The sequence below is a fragment of the Mustelus asterias genome, chromosome 12 (genome assembly GCF_964213995.1).
Source record: "Mustelus asterias chromosome 12, sMusAst1.hap1.1, whole genome shotgun sequence".
In the NCBI taxonomy this organism is placed as follows: domain Eukaryota; kingdom Metazoa; phylum Chordata; class Chondrichthyes; order Carcharhiniformes; family Triakidae; genus Mustelus; species Mustelus asterias.
Genome location: NC_135812.1, coordinates 12,527,844 through 12,550,274, shown reverse-complemented (window position 1 = coordinate 12,550,274; position 22,431 = coordinate 12,527,844). Strand labels below are relative to the sequence as shown.

The window sequence follows — 22,431 nt, the reverse complement described above, 5'->3', positions numbered from 1 at the left end:
TCACAACTGACTCAAAGACAGCTTCTTCCCTGCTGCCATCAGACTTTTGAATGGACTTACCTCGCACTAAGATGATCTTTCTCTACTCTTGCTGAGACTATAACACTATATTCTGCACCCTCTCCTTTCCTTCTTCCCTATGCACTCTATTAATGGTAAGCTTGGTCTGTATAGCATGCAAGAAACAATACTTTTCACTGCATACCAATACACATGACAATAATTTAAAAAAGCATCCTAGTTTGAGAATAGTAAAGGGACACTGTGCAATGGAGACCAATTTTCTCCACAGTTGAACAAGTGTTTTTTTTAGTTGGGTTGCCAAATAAAAACAACTTGTAACAGGTAAAAGTCCTATCCAGTTAGCCTAATTAGACAAGAATTAGTTGACCAAAAAACCTTAGTAGAATTTAACGTGGAGAAAGACAAGAAAAACTAGTGCATTTAACACAACCAACTCAAGATACCTAGATTTTGAAGCTAATGTAGACTGCTGTCCAATTCAACTCCCCAGTGTATTTTCTATACATCAATTTGATTCAACTGACTAAAAAAAATTGCTCTTTAGAACATGTTTTCCAAATACCAATCTCTACAACACAGATGCTGCCTAGAAACATTGTGATTCAGAGTCACCAGCCTGAAGTAAGAAGTCTGTACTGCAGGTAGACAGGAGCAGAAACACAGCAATCCTTGAAGCCACTAGTCATCTTTGCCACTTGACCTCCTATTTTTCCCATACTCAATCAGAGTTACATTGGTGTCTTCTGACTTACCAAGTCAGCACACATATGCCAAGCCTGTTCAACACAAGATAAATTTGTTTTCTATCATTAAAGAGCACAGCACTTTGGAAACATGGACAATAGTCTTTCGATAAATAAAAATTATTACTGCTTTATAATGTTTTGTCACTGATTCATGACTCTGGTATAAATTCATAACCAATTTACACAGGTTTAATTAGGTATTCTAACTTAGTTCCAAAGTTTAAAAAACTCCAAAATCCAGAAATGCCTTAGTTTCAAACATTCCAGATTAGAGGGGCTGTAGTATTTAGTAAAGAATAGTTAACAGGAACAGAAAGAGCAGTGTGTTGAGAATACAGTATTTGTGTAGAGTTAACGCAAGCTTTAAAGCCTTGGAGAGCATCAATCCTAGTATTTTAATGCTTGCTACAGCATTATGGTCAATGAGCTGAAATCTTAAACATCAAGCTTGAGGAAGATCAAATTTCCTGGAGCTACCAGCATTTAAGAGATAAAAATATTGGAAAGAGTTGAGGCATGACAAATTAGAACAAGCAACATAGAAACATGGACATAAAGTGTCAAAGTTCCAAACCTAGACAGCCTTTCTCGAAAGTGGAAAAGGCTATAAGATTGGTTTGCTGGGATTTGACCCCCATTAAATTGAGATCTTCTGCTATCAGAACATGGGAAGAATGAAACTAGAGTGAAAACAGAGTCAATACATTATCTATTTAAATTTTTATTTGGTTATCTCAACCAGAGTGCATAGTTCAAATTAGAAACAGCCAACACCTTATTTGACATTGTTGATGGTATATACCCTTCAGTGTAACTCAGCTTTTAAAAGTATTGTTTTGACACATCAAATTGCTAGTTTGACTTTATTTAATTCCTCAAATGTTTGGATTAAAATTAACATCTTGAAGTGCTTTAAAGCCATCTGTCAGGTATTATAACACACAAGTATTATGAACACGCACAAGTGAAAGGTTTTCTTAATGAAGCAGGTAATGGTATCTCCTTTATGTTATAGAACTGTGATAAACTGAAGTGACTCACCATGCACAATGAGAAGACTAAAAATATGTTGAATTGTTTATAATAATTAGTTTGATCTCAATTTAAATAAAATAATCATACCTGGAATCACAAAAGCCAAGAGAATAGAAGATAAAATTTGCAACAGAAAAGAAGAACATGGGCGGCACAGTAGCACAGTGGATAGCACTGTTGCTTCACAGCTCCAGGAACCTGGGTTCGATTCCTGGCTTGGGTCACTGTCTGTGTGGAGTTTGCACGTTCTCCTCATGTCGGCATGGGTTTCCTCCAGGTGCTCCAGTTTCCTCCCACAGTCCAAAGATGTGTGGGTTAGGTTGATTGGCCATGTTAAAAATTGCTCCTTAGTGTCCTGAGATGCGTAGGTTAGAGGGATTAGTGGGTAAAATATGTAGGGATATGGGAGTAGGGTCTGGGTGGGATTGTGGTCGGTGCAGACTCGATGGGCCAAATGGCCTCTTTCTGTACTGTAGGGTTTCTATGAAGTATACTTCATGACTATCCCTCTATCGCCTGTTCATACAAACCACAATGTGATTCAGCCCAATTTCTTGGAAATTGATTATTAGGAGCAAATAAGCACAACTACAGCAGAAAACAAAGCTTATATGACCATTGCTTGCAAACAGACAGATTTGTTCTGCATTTGTGCAACAAAAAAATATAATGGGATAGCTATAGTGTGTCCAAAAACAACATGAAAATGAGACAATTATTCACTAATATGGTTTCGAAGCCAACTTTATAGTTTCATTCAACTTCAGTGTCTGGTTTCTAATCATTTAGATGAGTCCTGCGGCCACTAAATCCGCAAGCAATTAACTACTTGCGCACATTTTAAAATTCTCAAGTGTTCAGTCACCATTAATTCGGGGGAAAAGACCTTATAAATTACACTCTAGATGACTCGCATCCCAATTCTGCATATTTCTCCTCCATCTGAGCTGGGTGGGCTACCACAAATATTCTCTCAGAAAAAACATCGACAGCCTAGAATTTGGTTGTGGTTCTTCTCTCAGTTATAGGATACTTGAGTATCCCAAGAGACCCAAAATAGAAGATGTGCCCCAGTTGAGATTGGAAGAAAAATATAAATACATCAACCAGGCTACTCTGTATAATCATTTTTTTTTAAATGGACAAAGCTTTACCCTCACTAGCCATGACTCATCCCAGAGGATTTTCTGACCTTCAGAGAAACCAGCAGAGTCTTGCTTTCTTTAAAAAAAAAGGCACTAACGCCTCTTCCTGTATTGCACAAACCTTCTTTGCATTTCTGAAAAAGAATTCTGGCCACCTGAGATGCTATGTCTCCAAGGACAAAGGCAGCTGTTTGCGATTCCTAATATCCAATGTGGTGCTGATGGCCTGTTATATGCTCCAAAACACAACAGGTTTCAACCAGGGACCTTATCAGTCAATCCAAATCTACACCGTCACATGATCCTTACTTGAGCTGTCTGAATTTAGTTAATTAATAAGCTGTTGGACCTTATCTTCAGTCATTGCTTGACCTCCGAAGAGAACAGCAACTCCAGGTGAATGGCCTGTTGATGTCTACCATCTTAACATCGAACAGGTGGCAGCCGAAGGAGTTCTGTCCAGGTATAATTGCCTGGCCCTAATCAACACTGAATTACTGGAGCATTGCAACTAGTGCCTTCGAGGCTAATTCAACGCTACGTGCCTTCATTCATCATGGAAGTCTCACTTCTGGATAGACAGATCACTCTGCAACTATCAATCTACCCTCTTAAGGAACACTCCATTAGACCTTTGATTCTCGACTCATAAAATCATAACGTACATCATTATTGAGGGCTGGCCCCGAACCCCTTTCTTCACATTAGTCCTCTTTTATTGTACAAGTGCAAAAGGGGCAGATGTTGGGAAATCCCTTTCCTGTGTTGTGTGTGCAATAAACCAACCTTTTTTTAAATTTGATTTATTGTCACATGTATTAGTATTAGTGAAAAATATTGTTTCTTGCATGCTATACAGACAAAGCATACCATTCATGGACAAGGAAAGGAGAGAGTGAAGAATCTAGTGTTACAGTCATAGCTAGAGTGTAGAGAAAGATCAGCTTAGTGCGAGGTAGGTCCATTCACAAGTCTGATGGCAGCAGGGAAGAAACTGTTCTTGAATCGGTTGGTACGTGACCTCAGACTTTTGTATCTCTTTCCCGACAGAAGGTGGAAGGGAGTGTACCCGGGGTGCGTGGGGCCCTCAATTACACTAATTGCTTTTCCGAGACCATGGGAAGTGTAGACGGAGTCAATGGACGGGAGGCTGGTTTGCGTGATGGACTGGGCTTCATTCACGACCCCTTGCAGTTTTTTGCAGTCTTGGGCAGAAGTGGTATACAAATGATGCAAGGGATTACATTTTCCAAAGGGTTATTGACCTCAATTTTATTCAGAGATGCAAAGAAAGCCACAATGCTTGATGGCAGTTCTCTTTTACTTTGTCTTATCCTGAGTTTGTTGTGCGAGTTATTCCTAGAGTTTTGGACCACTCTAAATTGAAGGGTTGGAGAACATAAATGAGAAGGTTGGGAATGGGGCATGGAGAGAAAAAAATCAAAAAACTCCCCCGTTTACGGACAGGTAGGAGAAAAATCTGGGCAGTTTAAATTAAAATGAATCTGCCTCCTGTTCACAACAGATGAAATGTTATTACCCAGTAATTAAGTTTGTATATGCAATGTAGCATTACTCAAGATACAGATCATACAAGCTTTTTAAAAAAACCACCAGCACTAGTTTTTTTGTGCATCCTAACAATGGCAAAGGAAGGTAAAGTAGTCACTGTACTAATCAAAATCCAATCCACAGATTTGGCATTTAAATGAAAAAGGAACAGCAATTTCTCAGAATCCTTTAATCGGATCAGAACATCTTCTGGTTTGGTATTTCTGATCTAGAAGGTGGATCATACTGTTTAGGATTCTTTTGAGCATTTTGGAGGGAATTTTTACTTAACCACATGTTAAAAATCCCAGACACATTTTCTGAAGTGGTAAGCAAGTGATGCAAGGGATTACATTTTCCAAAGTGTTATTGACCTCAATTTTATTCAGAGATGCAAAGAAAGCCACAATTTTTGGTGGCAGTTCTCTTTCATTTACTCAATTTAGTTTCTAACCGGCTACAGCAGAGGTTTTTGTCTAGTGTATGTTAATTACCGAGCTGTCCATTCAATTATTGCTAATGTAATGGCACATGTATCAGAGAAAATTTCAGGTTTTACCGTATAAACCTATCTGCAAGTCAGAAGTTCAATTACAATAAACCAGTTGAAAACAAAGGAATTTGATAGTCTCTTTATATTACAGAAGTGGTTTATATTACACAAGTGGTTTAATGAAATGTTAGATAGTGATAAAATCTGAAGGTGAATTCCAGGGAGAAACTAAATTTAACTGCTTAAAATATTCTAAATTCATCACCATCTCTCCATCCTATTCTACATGATATTGTCTTGTATTTTGTCAGTCTTCCTCTACACATACTCTCGCTGAACTTAGCAAAGAGGATATTCAATACTTATCATTTGAGTAAGAGACTTAGAATGAAGAACATAAAAATTAGACTTTTGAACAAATGTTAGGTTGGAGGATTTCTACATTGCTGATGGTTTAAGTGCAATATAAATAAAATTCTCAAATACCGGTGTAAACACTTCTCAGGATAGAAGATGAATTGCTTCCATTCCATTACAATGGTCATATCTGCCATGATGTGGAGATGTTGGCGTTGGACTGGGGTAAACACAGTAAGAAGTTTAACACCAGGTTAAAGTCCAACAGGTTTATTTGGTAGCAAATGCCACTAGATTTCGGAGCGCTGCCCCTTCGTCAGGTGGAGTGGAGAAACGCTCACAAACAGGGCATACAGAGACACAAACTCAATTTACAGAATGATTGGAATGCAGTCTTTACAGATAATCAAGTCTTAGAGGTACAAACAATGTGAGTGGAGAGAGCATTAAGCACAGGTTAAAGAGATGTGTATTGTCTCCAGACAGGACAGCCAGTGAGATTCTGCAAGTCCAGGCAAGCTGTGGAGGTTACAGATAGTGTGACATGAACCCAAGATTCCGGTTGAGGCCGTCCTCATGTGTGGGGAACTTGGCTATCAGTTTCTGCTCAGCGACTCTGCGCTGTCGTGTGTCGTGAAGGCTGCCTTGGAGAACGCTTATGCGAAGAGCAGAGGCCGAATGCCCGTATCTGCCATGTCAGAACCCAATGGGCAATCTACAGACACTGTCATACATGGGTCAGGTGGTGCTTGAAGGATTGGGTAGATAGGCTGTTTGGAACTTTGTGAGCTCCTCCAGTGCCTCAACGTTGCACGTTCTCAACAAAGTCCCAAATGAACCTTCTCTATTTTGTTAGATCACAAGCTAGAATCTTCCATGAGTCGACTGGCATGTTTGATCAATTCATGGATGCTTTGAGGACATTCCCAAAGCTTTTCTATTGTCCTGTGGGAGTCTCTTGCTGTGACTAAGTTCATGGTAGAGCAGTTGCTTCAGGAGTCTGGTGTCAGACATATGAATGACAGTTGGGGTTTGGGGTGATTAGTGCCTCAATGCTGGGCAAGCAAGCTTGGGAGAGGATGTTATTATGTTAAGCCACTTTTCTTCCCATTGGATTTAAAGGATCTTGCAAAGGCGTTGCTGGTGACATTTCTTCAGTGCTTCGAGATACCTGCTGCAGGTTGCCCAATTCTCTGTAGCATATAGCAGTGCAGGGATCACTGCTGCCTGGTAAGTCATGACCTTCGTCTTAGGTTTGAGCTCCTGCTGTTCAAACTCTCAGGTAGGCCCAAGGCTGAGCTGGCACATTGGAGGCAATGATGGATGCTAGCATTCCCTCAAGAAACAGTACTATTTCTGATGCTTAAGAAAAAACAATTTATGCAGTAATACAAATTAGAAATCAATAAAATAATTTCAACCTCTAAATATATTGTTTCTACTGCAAGATTACAACCAAAGGAACTCAATTTACATACCACCTTTAATGTACAAGATCAAAATATGTTTCACATGAGCATAGAAAGGCAGGCATTCATATAGCACCTTACATGTTCTCATGGGAACCATTTAACTCAGTTGGTTGGATGGCTGGTTTGTGGTACAGAGTGACACCAACAACGCAGGTTCAAGTCCTGTATCGGTTGAGGTTATTAATGAAGGTGCGCCTTCTCAACCTTGCCCTTCACCTGAGGCGTGGTGATCCTCAGATTAAACCCTTCCAAGTGGGGAGCAGCCTATGGTTATCTGGGACTACAGCGACTTTACCGTTCATGATCTCAGCATGTTCCAAAGTGGTTTAAAGCCAGGCAGGTATTTCGGAGGCATGTGAGGTACTTCTGAACAGACAAATGCTGACAATGAGCCAGAACACCACATATCAGGACAGCTGGCTAAAGCTTGGCCTGATGTTGGCTTGAAGGAGGGCCCTAATGCAGGAAGAGAAAGAGACAGAGACAAATTTAGGGAAAGAATTCCAGAGTTTAGTGTCTTCATAGTTAAAGATGGTGGATCGAACAGATGGAGGCTGCACAGAGTCCAAAGTTAGAGGAATGCAGGGTTCTTGGAGAGAGACGGATGAGTCCATGAAAGGATTTGAACACCAGGGTGAGAATTTCAAATAGAGGCCCAGATGGCATGTCAGCACACAGAGGGGGTGATAGTTAGTGGGACTTGGTGCAGGCTAGAATATGACAGCAGAGAGAATATGAAAGCAAAGTTTGGAAGGTGAATGTTGGGAGACCAGCCAAAAAACATAATAACCCAATCTAGAAGCATCAGAAGCAGAGACAAGAGTCCCAGTAGCAGATGAGACAAGATAGGGCAGAGATGGCAATCCCAGAGGTTGCAGCATAGTATTTGTGATGGAGGTGCTATGGGCCAGAAACACCAAACAGGGTCAAATAACCTTCCAAAGATGATGTTTCTTGCACATTGGTTTGACACATTAAAACTCTTGCAGACAATAAAATAATGGAAGCACTGGATAATATACTAAATCCCAATTGTGCAGTATCTTATAATATTTCAACTCTTTGAAAATTGTCAAGTAGTAGTAGGAGCTTAATTCTGGTTAGTAAGTAGTCTCTCAACACCAGGTTAAAGTCCAAAAGGTTTATTTGGTAGCCCGAGCTTTGGGAGCACTGCTCTTTCATCAGGCGAGTGTGACACTCACCTGATGAAGGAGCAGTACTCCGAAAACTCACGCTACCAAATAGACCTGTTGGACTTTAACCTGGTGTTGAGGGACTACTTATTATGCCTACCCCAGTCCAACGCCAGCAACTCCACTTCAAAACTCTGGTTACTTATGAGGTTGAATAAAACCCAAAGACATGGTCACTTCAGGCTTTGAACCAGTTCTGCTTTAAAATCCATTCCATGGATGGGTTGCATGGTGGCAATGTCTTTTTACTGGGGCCCTTCATGATGGTGCCAATTTGGACCCATCTCAATACAAGTTAGATCCACAATCACTTCAGGTATAACTATCAAATCATGCAATTAAAATGCAGCACACAGAAATAGACTCAATGTACAACATTTCAAATCTCTGGCTTTCACTGCCCAACACCCATTTCTTTCTCAGTGTCCATCAAAAAAGCATCCCAATTCTCTCAATTGCATTAGTCAACACTTGCACAAAAAATATCCCCATAGAATTCTACAGTACTTATTCATCTCATTTCATATATAAAAGCAAATCCCACCAAAATTTCAATTGCAATGACCATGCAGGAAATGTCCAACTTGCTTCACTAAATTGTACCTATGCACTACTATTTTTCAGCTTCTGGAAGAACTCTTCTGGCACTTATTGAAAATAAGTGCACAGCACACTAGGTTTTGAATGTGATGCAGCAAAATATACTAAGTACTTGTGATGTGAGCTTTCAAACAATAGACAAATATTGAAAGGTTTCCGGTTTGATTGCGAGGGTTCTAACCAGGTTAGAGATGTTGGTGCTTCAATTAGCTTCTACATCCTGGCTTGGGATGTGAATTTGGGAGAGAGGCAGTTTGCCTGCTCCTGACAGCACCACTTTTCCCCACCCACTAAGGTGTATTAAATGAGGGCAATAGTGTGCTTGGCTGCAATGGTTCCCAAGTTGAATGGATTGTTGACGCACTGTTTCAAGATTCAGAGAACTAATGCCCCTTAGTTCGCAAACAAGATTTGTTCCTTTTGACTCTCAAGAACTTCAATTTATTAACTTAGAACTCAACTTTTCTATTTGATAATCTTAAAAACCTGATGTCTTTTGCACTTCAAATCTTCCTTTTATACATTTTGAAGCTGAGCTGCTTTATATATGGCTTTGATTGGAGGGTGCAAAAATAAAATCATGTTCTGCACACAATCTCAATAAACTGAGTTTTCAACTTTTAAAAGTTACATACACTAAAACTCTGCATTTTAGGCTCTTTGGGACATCTTCCTGCACTAAGAGGAAAAAGATAAAGTTGGGATGTTAGGAGATGTGACCAAACATGTGATTCAATACGTTTTTTGTCAAAGCATAAGATGGGGGGAAAGAATAGACAATTGGTTGGAATTTCAGAAAGCAAGTCAAAACAGTTAAAGGTTTTGTCAATGGTGAAACTCAAGGAGGGAGAGGCATAGTAAGTCAGAGTTGGAGGAATAAAGGCCTGGCGTAGAACGCAAAAATCAAGGTAATTGTAAGGGGACTCAAATGAGAATCATAGGATCCCTACAGCACAGAAGGAGGCCATTCAGTTCATCGACCCCACATGGACAACAATCCCACCCAAGCCCTATCCCTGTAACCACACATATTTACCCTGCTAATCCTGCTGACAGTAGGGGGCAATTTAGCATGGTTAATCCACCTAACTTGCACATCTTTGGACTGTGCAATTGGTACTTTTAGATTTTGGAAATTTTCCCAGGTCTCAAGCAAAGTCATTGGCTGAAAACGTTAAATGTTTCTCTCTTCACAGGTGTCGCCAGACCTGCTGAGTATTTTCAGTGTTTTTTGGTTCTACTTTAGACTTTCAACACCTGGGGAAGGGTGCGAGGGTGGAGTTGAGTGAGGAAAAAATGAGGAAGACATGGTGAAATCTCTGGCTGTAGTGGTAGGGAGAGACCAGCTAAGATAACAGATGTGGTCGGGGTGAAATAAATCATCTCGGTAGCTCAGGTATGGCATTTGAAGCTCACCACCTTACCAAACAGGATAAAGTATTGAAGTCATGTACAGTGTGATGCAGCTAAGTAAACAGATGGGGGGAAATACTGAATTAATGACAGCAAATGAAGTTTACATTGGGGCCAAAGCAAAGTCTTTGCCTTCCCAACATTCAACTGATGGAAAATGACTTGTCTCAACTTGACATCGGACAGGCAATTTGACAACAAGGGACAGTCATGGCATTGAAAGAAATGATGGAGGAACAGAACTGGGTTTCACAGTATATATTTGAGCTGCTATACTAATGATTAGGCTATTAGGGCGAAATATCCAAATGAGGAACCTTAAAATCCTTACAGTACAGGAGACTATTCGGCCTATTGAGTCAGCACTGACTCTCCAAAAAGGCATCTTACCCAGACCCACCCCTCCGCCCTATCCTTGTAATCCTGTGCATTTTTACCATGGCCAATCCACTTAACCTTTGGACTGTGGGAGGAAACTAGAGCACCCGGAGGAAATTCACGCAGACACGGGGAGAATGTGCAAACTCCACAAGGTCACCCAAGGCCAGAATCAAATCTGAGTCCCTGGCACTGCAGAGCCACCATACTGCAGGGCTCTGGGGCACAGAGAAAGACAGTAAGTCTCACAACACCAGGTTGAAGTCCAACAGGTTTATTTGGTAGCACAAGCCACAAGCGTTCGGAGCACTGCCCCTTCATCAGGTGAGTGGGAGTTCTATTCACAAACAGGGCCCTGTTTGTTAACAGAACTCCACTCACCTGATGAAGGAGCAGTGCTCCGAACGCTTGTGGCTTGTGCTACCAAATAAACCTGTTGGACTTCAACCTGGTGTTGTGAGACTTCTTACTGTGCTTACTCCAGTCCAACGCCAGCATCTCCACAGCACAGAGAAGGGGCAGTGCAGCTTGCAGTCCTGGGAAAAGAATCCATTTTTGTAGATTGTACTGCATCAAGAGATGGATCCATATTAAAGCTAAGAGGAATGTCAGCTGGAATCATACGGGAAATAGTTGGTATCTTTGCTCATGATGAGCGCAACATGGTGGGTAGAACCTGGACTGAAAGGATTCAAACAGAAACATGGGTTTTGACATGGTAAGGTTAGAGATGAAGTGATACTCTAAAAAGGCAGATCAACCAGTAGTGGTGACAGCAGTTTTTAAAGGAAACATGTGGTATTATCTGAACAAAAGGAACACTTCCAATGTGAGCAAACAATGGGCCAAGCAAAGGTAACCAAATGATCAGGATTTGGACGTGGAGTAGTAAAATCTCAAGTGATGGATATGCTGCAAGAAAAATAGTGAAAGAGGCTGAGGCAAGAACGACTGACCAAAGGATTTGGAGCTTAGATAGGAAGCAAAGGAAGAAAGCTTCCTTTGAAACAACTGTGAATTTAAGGAAATTTGCAGCTTCTTGCTCCAAAAACTCAAGCAGTATCAACTGTGATGAATGATTTGCAACCATGCCACAGAACAACCCATTAAACCAAGCGATTTGTCCTACAGTAGCTGCTAGTTATCAAATCAATCTCATTGTTATTGGGCCCCAAAGTTTATTAAGCTTTTGGTTCCAGTTCTTCTGCCAACTAGATTACCAGACTGTTTGTTGCACAAGTTTGCAGTTTATTTCATAAGCCAATCATTTCTCAAGAAATTTGTTCTACTCATGATTTAATTGTGAATTCAGTCATGTCCTAAATTTCATGTTCAGTTTCACAAACGAAGCTTTTGCATTTAGCTTATGCAACAGGTGAATAATTATTCCTGCCCTGCTGGTCTCAATTTTGCTCTTTAGCTCTCAAATGCACTGATGACAAACTATATGTGGAATCTCAAATGTGGTCTTTCAAACATATGAAGAAATTGTTCAATATCACGGATTTACAAGTATACTTCAGATATACATCTCAACTTGTGAATTAACAACTGCTCATTGAACGTAAAGGTTCTCAAATAGCTATTGGCAAAGACAGCCTGCTATCAAACATTGGACTGGAAAGAGGCTGACCTTAACCAGGTGGCTGTAAGCTTTGTGGAATCGGCCTCTGTTCCGAGAGAAAGATTGGCCATGGCATTTTATTTCAATTACACTCCAGAGACACTCAATGGTAAAATTCATTTTGGGTGTGAAGAGAGCCCTTCCCTTCCCCCTCCCTAAACAGTCAAACTTCCACCATCTCTGCTCAGATATTAACATACTTAAGCAAATTCTAAAGAGGGAAAGGCACCCATAAAAGCATACCCAATAAAGTCACCAATATATTCAGATAAAGGGGATGGAGAAAAATTCAGAAGCCCTTAATTTATCTTCCACAATGCACTTTAAGCTTTGTGAACAAACTGCTAGCTTCATTGGTAGACTAAAAAAAACTCTAGTGCAGAACTTATTAATTCAAACCCATTAATTTAAAAACATTAATCTTGCAGTCAGATCCTTCATATACTATGTTGACATTAAAATCCAAAATATAATTAGAGGTAAAAAGCCTCTTCATAATTCTGAAACTATATTAAAAAGGGCTTGTTGCATAAAGTCAATATTTGGAAATAATAAACTAAATCATCCAGTTCTATTGCTGTAATGTTGATCTATAAATCATTGGGATTTTAAGGATAATTACTTATGGCACTTTATCTCGTATCCTCTCATATCAAGCACTGGCTTCCAGAGACCACAATCTACTTTCAATCCCCCACTTTGGAACTACTGTTGGCACTATTTCCACTTAACAAATGCCCAGGCTATCAGTTTCAATGAAACTGAAAGGCAGTTTCAAAACATAAAACAGATCAAGCGAAGGCAGAAATGACATCATGTACCCTTTATAATCCAATGCATATGACAGTTCAAACCTACACTTGTCTTCTTGAAGTCAAATAATTCAGGAATGCAATCCTCAGAAGAGAGAGGAGCAAGGGTAGACGATACAGCTTGTTGATCCTGCTCTGGCATTCAATTAGATCATGGCTGAACTGGTGCTTTAATTCTATTCTCCTGCCCCTCCCCATATCCCTCGATTCTGACACAACAACAAAATTCAGTCTAGTATTCTATGATGAAGTATCCACAATCTATTGGAGTACAGAAATCCAAACATTCACAACTCTATGAAGAAATTTTTTATCTGTCTTAAATGATCGACTCCTGAGCCCTGAGATGATGCCCCCATGTTCTAAATTCCGTGTCTAGATTCTCATTGATTACACTGTCAAGCCCCTTCAGAATCTCATATGCCTCGGTGAGATCACCCTATATTCTTCTAAGCTCCAGAGAATGGAGATCCAATTGGTAATGTGATAAAGCTCTCACCCCAACAAACCATTCTAATGAACCTTTGCTGTGCAGCATCCAAGGCAAGTATATCTTTCCTTAAGCGTGGAGGTCAAACTGCATCCAGTACTCTAGGTGTGATCTCAGCAAAGTCTTGTACAATTGTTATCAAGATTTCTTTAATCCTGTACTCCGATCCCCTTGCAATAAAGAACAACAGGCTGTTTTCCTAAGTGCTTACTGTACCTGCATATGTGCTCCTTGTACGAGCACACTCAAGTGCCCTGGAACATCAACATATACAAATTTCATGCTTTCTAAAAAATACTCTGCTTTTACGTTCTAACAATCCAAGTAGCAACTAACAAGGAAGTCATTCTTGTGTGCAGATCCGCATGACAAGAACTATGCTCTTTTCTGAAACTCATACCCATTTGCATTGAAAGTGACAGCAGTTTCAATATCTCCAAACTGATAGGAAAAGATGCAAGATCTTGATCTCAGGAACCAAATAAATTTCTTAAATCAATACTCAGTGAGATTGTTATTTTACATTCAAGTGGGTGTTAGAAAATGAATGCAACTCTTCATTATGGAGCAAAGATTAAAAGCCAAACAATAGCTACATTACTATACTGTTGCAGTCCACGGGTTGTGCGCACAGCTGCAATGTCGCCCCTGCATCCTTAATAGTGACAGAATTAAGGCTGAATACTTAATAAAACTGTTAGTATTTCAGCCATCCAAAGTCAGTTTTTAAACTTCAACATACATCGTGGAAATAATAGGTGGGTACTGGTAAATTTACAACACCTTGCAAAGTGATGATTATGTTCTAGAACATGTATGCAATCTTCTTTCAATAACCAACACGGGATTCAGCAAACTGACAAAATAATTTGAATATTCCAATGTAGTGCATAATATGTGAAATATTTAGTCATAAATCATAACTGCATATAACTGTTAGATGAAAAACTATTCATTGCACAGCTAGTAAGGTGCTTAATTTACTCCAGCTGATTAAAAATTGCTCTATGCGCGTATAAACTCCAAACTATCCAGCAACTCAAATTAAGGAATGTGAATTAAAAAGGCTTTTTGTGCAAGAAAAATTCAAATCAAGTCCCCCCAAACAGGAGTAGTGTTTAGTAACTAAAATTTGACAATGACATTTATTACAAAGATACGCACATGTATCAATGCATTTAAATCTTCCCAACTCAATTTATTAAGCTTTGTTAATTTTAATTGCCCCTTTTGAAGCTCACCAACCTTTCTGAATGAGAAAAAACACAAGATTTAGAATATTTTGGTCACACTTCATATATTTTAGAGTTAGGATAATTGAAGCTAGATATTGAAGAATTAATTTTATTTTCAAAAATAAAAGCACATTGAATAGGTGACAGACAAGAAGCCACAAATTCAATCAGCAACATAGCTTAAATACACACTATAATATATTGGAGTACTTACAGTTCATCTCTTTGTCTCTGCGACAACACCATTTTGATTGTGTGAAATCAAGTCTGATTTGTACAGCAGCTGCTGCCTCCTCCACAGGAGATCAAAATTCCTTGCAAACTCCTAATTTAGTACGAGTACCGCCACACAGTGGCCCTACGCCAACACAAAACACCTTTGCAGAAGCCAAATCCAAGAACCAAAGAGGGGACTCGGTAACATTCAACAACCAACACTCATTTCACCTGCAAATTAAGTTAGAAAGAAATTGGTCAGAATAAATGCAAACAATAAACATGAAACATCAATTAACTTCAAAACAATTATTTGCTTCAGTTGCAAGTACATATCATCAAATAAATTCTTTGCAATCGGAGAATGACACTTCAGTGGTCATGAGCTTGTGATGCCCTTCAAATTACAACAGCAAAGATGCTGCAGTTTATTTTGGGTTCATAAACAGTATCAAGTGTTATTCTGCTGCAAGTCCTTTTTTTGATGATGGCGGTGGGGGTGGGGATAAAAGAGTACACATATGGGTCATGTAGTAATAGAAACATTTAAACATTTAGCAGTTCATCACTTAAAGAATATCACACTAGCAAGTGCAAGATTTTCCTATTCTTGACTGAAAATGTAGGAAGCGCACCAAACAAAATATCTGGTAATTTCAAGTTGCTGTTCTTTCAACAGACACCAATCTCAGCCTTCACTTCAAAGTAAAAAAGGAACCAGACCAAAATGGATTCAGTAATTTTAACGTTACAAGTAGAGGTATAGTTCAGTTCTCCCTGGAGGCAGACTTGGATCAGAAGGAGAGTCAAAGGTAGGTATTCAGAAGTATTTCTGAAGGCAAAGAGTGGGGAAGGAGTCTGATAAGTCTAATGATTGACAACAAATTCCAAAAGGGAGATGCAAATTGAAGAATTGTGGTACATTAGACTAACAGGGGAAAGGAAAAAAAATTTAGAGGACATGGTAAGGGAGTTTAGGCGCCTTTTAAATCATCAAAGCAAACAGATTTCAGCAAGGAAGACAGTGGGTCACATGGGAGATCAAGTATGTGGTAAGCAAGATCCCCAGGTTGGAAAAAGCAATCATGAGCCAGTCCATGGGGAACCAAACCTTGAGATGTTCAAAGCACAGAAGGTAGGAAAAGTCATAACAGATGGGGCAGCAAATGCAGAGCGATATGGAGAGCGGGGAGAAGAGAAGAATGAGGTTAGGTTTGGAGGGCATATAACACACCTGAATGTAGGCACATGACTACAATACCACATTTCTACAGTGACATCCAAGTACTTCATTGGCCATGAAGTGCTATGTCCTAGGATTACATAAAGCGCTTGAGGTGCAAGTCGCAGTAGTGTCCAAAGTCTTACATATACATCAATAATAAATCCAATTAAGAGTTCAGGAGAAACTCTACCCAGAGAGTGGTGACAATGTGAAACAGAGCGTAGAAATAAATGCAGTTAAAGGGTGGCAAGATAAATACATACGAAAGAAAGGAATAAAGAAAGGATATGTTCAAACATGGTGATACGGTAAATAGAATGGAAGAAGTCTAATATGTGGCGTGAACATAGTCCAGCATGCTGGACTAAAACACCTGTTTGAGCTGTAAATTCTATGCAAGCTTTTCCTTAAAAAGATAAAACCTGCATTAGTTTGAAGTATTACTAAAATTTTGTTTAGGAAGAATCTACTCTCCACATCTTTAATAAAATGATAGAGGAAATAAAATTGTATCTCTGGAAAACAGTTATTCAATGAATTTGCAACTGCAGAGCCAATTATCTGATATTGATCATAGTATTCAAACCTTGCTATAACAATTTTAAAATGATTTTATAGCAACTTGAATTGCCTTTTCCAATATAATTTACAGAACAGGAGCAGATAAAAGAAAAACAGTTTACAAAACAACTAACTTGTAACATTTGTAATGCCAATTTATATATTTAGGTACACGATTACTGGTTGATCAGAAAGGAGGAAGTAGATCAAAATATATAAGTAGGCCATATTCAATCTGTTCGTGCAATTTCAATTTTCAAATGGAACATCAGAACTCAAAGAAATTGGAGCAGCTGTATTGTAATAAACACTTGCCAAATAAAATAACCAATATTTTTGTTCATAGTGCTATGCTTATTTTGTAATTTAAGTCAACAGTGAAATATTGGGTTTTGAGCTTCATGGGAAAATGACAAAATTTGTGGAGAAAGTCAAATTTAACTTCTTTTATCCATCAGCGCACTGCTGACATACCAACAGAATGCAAAAAATTAAACTAATTTTGCATTTGTTTCAGTTTATCGTGAAAACATGTTTTAAGACGTTGAGACGATTTTTCCATAATTGGAGAATCTAGGACTAGAGGTCAGTCCAGATAAGGTCATAGAGGTTTACAGCATGGAAACAGGCCCTTCAGCCCAACTTGTCCATGCCGCCCTTTTTTAACCAATTGGAAATGTGCCGAGGATAAATTTCTTCACTTGGGAGGTTAGGAATGCTTGGAATTCTCAGCACCAGCGTACTGGGATACTTAACTCATTCATCATATTCAAGATGGAGGCAAATAGATTTCTGGGCATTAAAGGAAATTAAGTGATTATGGGAACAGGGCAGGAAAGCAGAGTTGATTAGAAGCACAACCATGATCTTATCGAATGGCAGAGAAGACTAGAGGGGTTGTTTGGCCTACTCTTTTTCCTATTTCCTACACTGAATCTTTCCATTCTCTTTCTTGTTCCTTCTCGTGAAAGAGAGACTAGGTACCAACTGCTACTTGTCAAACATGTTGCTCTTGAATCAGTTGATTTGTGCTATTTAATTGCTGTGTAACTTGTTCTTCAATTGCCGCCTCCTATGTTATATAACATTCATCACCCTGACTCCAAGACAGCCTGGTTGAGATTGAAATTCATCCTGCACTAAATAGAGCAGAGGATTTATAATCCATCTCTCTGGTTAGTGGATCTGTTTGCTGCACTACAATATAGGTATTCAGTTAGTGTGTCGAAGCTAAGGTATTGGTATTTACCAAATAAAGAGAAATGCAGCTTGATCAACTACAGTAAACCACTCACTAAAATTACAACTGCACAAATACTTGGGAACACCACCACCTGGAAGTTCCCCTCCAAGTGACTCATCATCACTTGGAAATATATCGCCGTTCCTTTACTGTTGCTGGGTCAAAAATCTTGAAATTCCCTCCATATCAGCACCGTGGATGTACCTACACCTCAGTGACTGCAGCAATTCAAAAAGGCAGCTCACCACTACTTTCTGAAGGGCAACTAGGAATAAGCAATAAATGCTGGCCCAGCGGGCAGCAGAGCGAGCAGGAAGCAGAGTGAGAGCTATAAGGGCTTTGGCTCACAGGGCTTCGGGGGACAGGGCGAGCAGGGGTGAGTTTTTAATTCTTATTCACTTTTCTCTGTGTACCTTGGTATAAAGGGTCAAATATGAGTGTGAAGCCCGTCTGTTGTTCCCAGTGTAGGATGTGGGAGGTCCTGGAGGCACCTGGCCTCCCGGACATCCACATCTGTGAGGGGTGTGTCGAGCTGCGGTTCCTGAGGGACCGTGTTAGGGAGCTGGAACTGCAGCTCAAGGATCTTAGGCTGTTAAGGGAGAATGAGGAGGTGATAGACAAGGGCCATCATCAGGTGGTCACACCAGGGCCACGGGTGGAGGCCAAGTGGGTGACTGCCAGGAAGTGTAAAGCTCAGGTGATTGAGAGCACCCCGGTGGATGTGCCCCTACACAACAAGTATTCCTGCCTGAGTACTGCTGGGGGAGGACAGCCCACCTGGGGGAAGCAGCAGTGGCCGTGTCTCTGGGGTGGAGTCCAGCCCTGTAACTCAGAGGGCTAAGGAAAAGAGGAGGAAGGCAGTGTTAATCGGGGACTCGACAGTAAGGGGGTAGGACAGGCGTTTTTGCGGAGGCAGGCGGGAGTCTCGGATGGTGGTCTGCCTCCCTGGGGCCGGGATCCAGGATGTCGCTGGTCGAGTCCCAGAAATCCTGAGGGGGTAGGGAGAGGAGCCAGAGATAGCGGTACATATTGGTACCGCTGATGTGGGAAGGAAGGGGGAAGGGGTCATGAAAAGAGAGTATAGGGAATTAGGGAGACAGCTGAGGAGGAAAGCAAAGGTAGTAATCTCAGGATTGCTGCTTGTGCCACGAGAAGGTGAGGGCAGGAATGGAGTGAGGTGGAGGATGAATGTGTGGCTGAGGGACTGGTGCAGGGGGCAGGGATTCAGGTTCCTGGACCATTGGGACCTCTTCAGGGGCAGGTGTGACCTGTACACAAAAAACAGGTGGCACTTGAATCCCAGGGGGACCAATATCCTGGCGGGAAGGTTGGCTAAGGCTACTGGGGAGAGTTTAAACTAGATAGGTTGGGGGGAGGGGATCGAGACGAGGTGACTGGGAGCGAGGAAGTTAGCTCACAAACAGAGAAGGGTTATAGACAGTGCAAGAGGGAGGATGGACAGGGGATAGAGAAGGAGAGAGCTCAGACCAAAGGATTGAGATGTGTTTACTTTAATGCTAGGAGTACAGTGAATAAAGGGGATGAGCTCAGAGCGTGGATCGATGCCTGGAAGTGTGATGTGGTGGCCATTACGGAGACTTGGATGTCTCAGGTTCAGGACTGGATACTACAGGTGCCAGGATTCAGATGTTTCAGTAAGGACAGGGAGGGAGGCAAGAGAGGGGGTGGAGTGGCACTGCTGACCAGGGATAGTGTCACAGCTGTAGAGAAGGTGTATGCTGTGGAGGGATTGTTTACAGAGTCTCTGTGGGTGGAAGTTCGGAGTGGGAAGGGGTCGATCACTTTGCTGGGAGTTTTCTATAGGCCGCCCAATAGTGACAGGGAGGTGGAGGAGCAGATAGGGAAACAGATCCTGGAGAGTTGCAATAATAGCAGAGTTGTTGTGATGGGAGACTTTAATTTCCCAAACATAGATTGGAATATCCCTAGGGTAAGGGGATTGGATGGGGAGGAGTTGGTTAGGTGTGTTCAGGAGGGTTTCCTGACACAGCATGTGGACAAGCCTACAAGAGGAGAGGCTGTACTTGATCTGATACTGACCAATGAACCTGGACAGGTGTCAGATCTCAGTGGGAGAGCATCTTGGGGATAGCGATCATAACTCTATCTCCTTTACGCTTGCATTGGAAAAAGGGGATCAGGCAAGCTAGGAAAGTGTTTATATGGAGACATATAAATAAGAAGACATAAGGCAGCAAATTAGAGGAGTAAATTGGAAGGAGGTATTCTCGGGGAAATGTACTGAAGAGAGGTGGCAGTTTTTCAAGGAATGTCTGTCTAGAGTTCTACAGGACAACGTTCCGAGCAGGCAGGCAGGGAGTTGGTAGGTTAAAGGAACCGTGGTGCACGAAAGCTGTGCGGGACCTAGTCGAGAAGAAAAGGAAAGCGTACAAAAGGTTCAGAGAGCTTGGCAAAGATAGGGATCTAGGTGAGTATACAGCTTGTAGGAAGGGACTAAAGAAGGAAATTAGGAGAACCAGAAGGGGTCACGAGAAGGCCTTGGCTGGTAGGATTAAGGAAAACCCTAAGGCGTTCTACAAATATGTGAAGAGTAAAAGGATGAGACGTGAAGGAATAGGGCCTATAAAAGGTGAAGGCGGGAAAATCTGTACGGAACCAGTAGAAATGGCAGAGGTGCTTAATGAGTATTTTGCCTCGGTTTTCACAGAGAAGGACCTGGGTGGGTGTACTGCGGGCTTGCGGTGGACTGAAAAGATTGAGTATGTGGACTTTAATAAAGAGGTTGTGCTGGAATCTTTGAATGGCATCAAGATAGATAAGTCGCCGGGTCCGGATGGGATGTACCCCAGGTTACTGTGGGAGGCGAGGGAAGAGATTGCAGAGCCTCTGGCGATGATCTTTGCGTCGTCGATGGAGACAGGAGAGGTACCAGAGGATTGCGGATGTGGTTCCTATTTTCAAGAAGGGGAATAGGGATAGCCCAAGAAATTACCGACCAGTGAGTCGAACCTCAGTGGTTGGTAAGCTGATGGAGAAGATCCTGAGGGACAAGATTTATGAGCATTTAGAGAGGTTTAGTATGCTCAAGAATACTCAGCATGGCTTTGTCAAAGGCAGATCGTGCCTTACGAGCCTGGTGGAGTTCTTCGAAAATGTGACTAAACACATTGACGAAGGGAAAGCGGTAAATGTGGTTTATATGGATTTTAGCAAGGCGTTCGATAAGGTCCCCCATGCAAGGCTTCTCGAAAAAGTGAGGGGGCATGAGATCCAAGGGGCTGCTGCCCTGTGGATGCAGAACTGGCTTGCCCAAAGGAGGCAGAGAGTGTGTATAGATGGGTCTTTTTCTAAATGGAGGTTGGTCACCAGTGGTGTGCCCCAGGGATCTGTTCTGGGACCCTTGCTGTTTGTCATTTTCATGAATGACCTGGATGAGGAAGTGGAGGGATGGGTTGGTAAGTTTGCCGACGACACGAAGGTTGGTGGGGTTGTGGATAGTCTGGAGGGATGTCAGAAGTTACAGAGGGACATAGATAGGATGCAAGACTGGGCGGAGAAGTGGCAGATGGACTTCAATCCAGATAAATGCGTAGTGGTCCATTTTGGCAGGTCAAATGGGATGAACATAGAACAGTACAGCACAGAACAGGCCCTTCGGCCCACGATGTTGTGCCGAGCTTTATCTGAAACCATGATCAAGCTATCCCACTCCCTATCATCCTGGTGTGCTCCATGTGCCTATCCAATAAATGTTCCTAAAGTGTCTGACTCCACTATCACTGCAGGCAGTCCATTCCACACCCCAACCACTCTCTGCGTAAAGAACCTACCTCTGATATCCTTCCTATATCTCCCACCACGAACCCTATAGTTATGCCCCCTTGTAATAGCTCCATCCACCCGAGGAAACAGTCTTTGAACGTTCACTCTATCTATCCCCTTCATCATTTTATAAACCTCTATTAAGGCTCCCCTCAGCCTCCTCCGCTCCAGAGAGAACAGCCCTAGCTCCCTCAACCTTTCCTCATAAGACCTACCCTCCAAACCAGGCAGCATCCTGGTTAATCTCCTCTGCACTCTTTCCAGCGCTTCCACATCCTTCTTATAGCGAGGTGACCAGAACTGCACACAGTTGCAGCATAACCCCACGGCTCTTAAACTCCAACCCCCTGTTAATAAAAGCTAACACACTATAGACCTTCTTCACAGCTCTATCCACTTGAGTGGCAACCTTTAGAGATCTGTGGATATGGACCCCAAGATCTCTGTTCCTCCAGTCTTCAGTACCCTACCTTTGACCCTGTAATCCACATTTAAATTAGTCCTACCAAAATGAATCACCTCACATTTATCAGGGTTAAACTCCATTTGCCATTTTTCAGCCCAGCTTTGCATCCTATCTATGTCTCTTTGCAGCCTACAACAGCCCTCCACTTCATCCACTACTCCACCAATCTTGGTGTCATCAGCAAATTTACTGATCCACCCTTCAGCCCCCTCCTCTAAGTCATTAATAAAAATCACAAAGAGCAGAGGACCAAGCACTGATCCCTGCGGCACTCCGCTAGCAACCTGCCTCCAATCCGAAAATTTTCCATCCACCACCACCCTCTGTCTTCGATCAGACAGCCAGTTA

At 41.5% G+C, this 22,431-nt stretch overlaps 1 protein-coding gene across 1 annotated transcript in view; it reads right to left on the bottom strand.

Moving 5' to 3' along the window:
- Positions 1–22,431, bottom strand: part of pafah1b1a (platelet-activating factor acetylhydrolase 1b, regulatory subunit 1a) — a 97,101-nt gene that overhangs the window by 51,693 nt on the left and 22,977 nt on the right. Inside the window, exon 2 of the mRNA XM_078224757.1 lies at positions 14,783–15,015. Coding sequence (XP_078080883.1) covers positions 14,783–14,814 — 32 coding nt within the window. The 5' untranslated portion in view covers positions 14,815–15,015. The remainder of the gene's footprint in view (positions 1–14,782; positions 15,016–22,431) is intronic.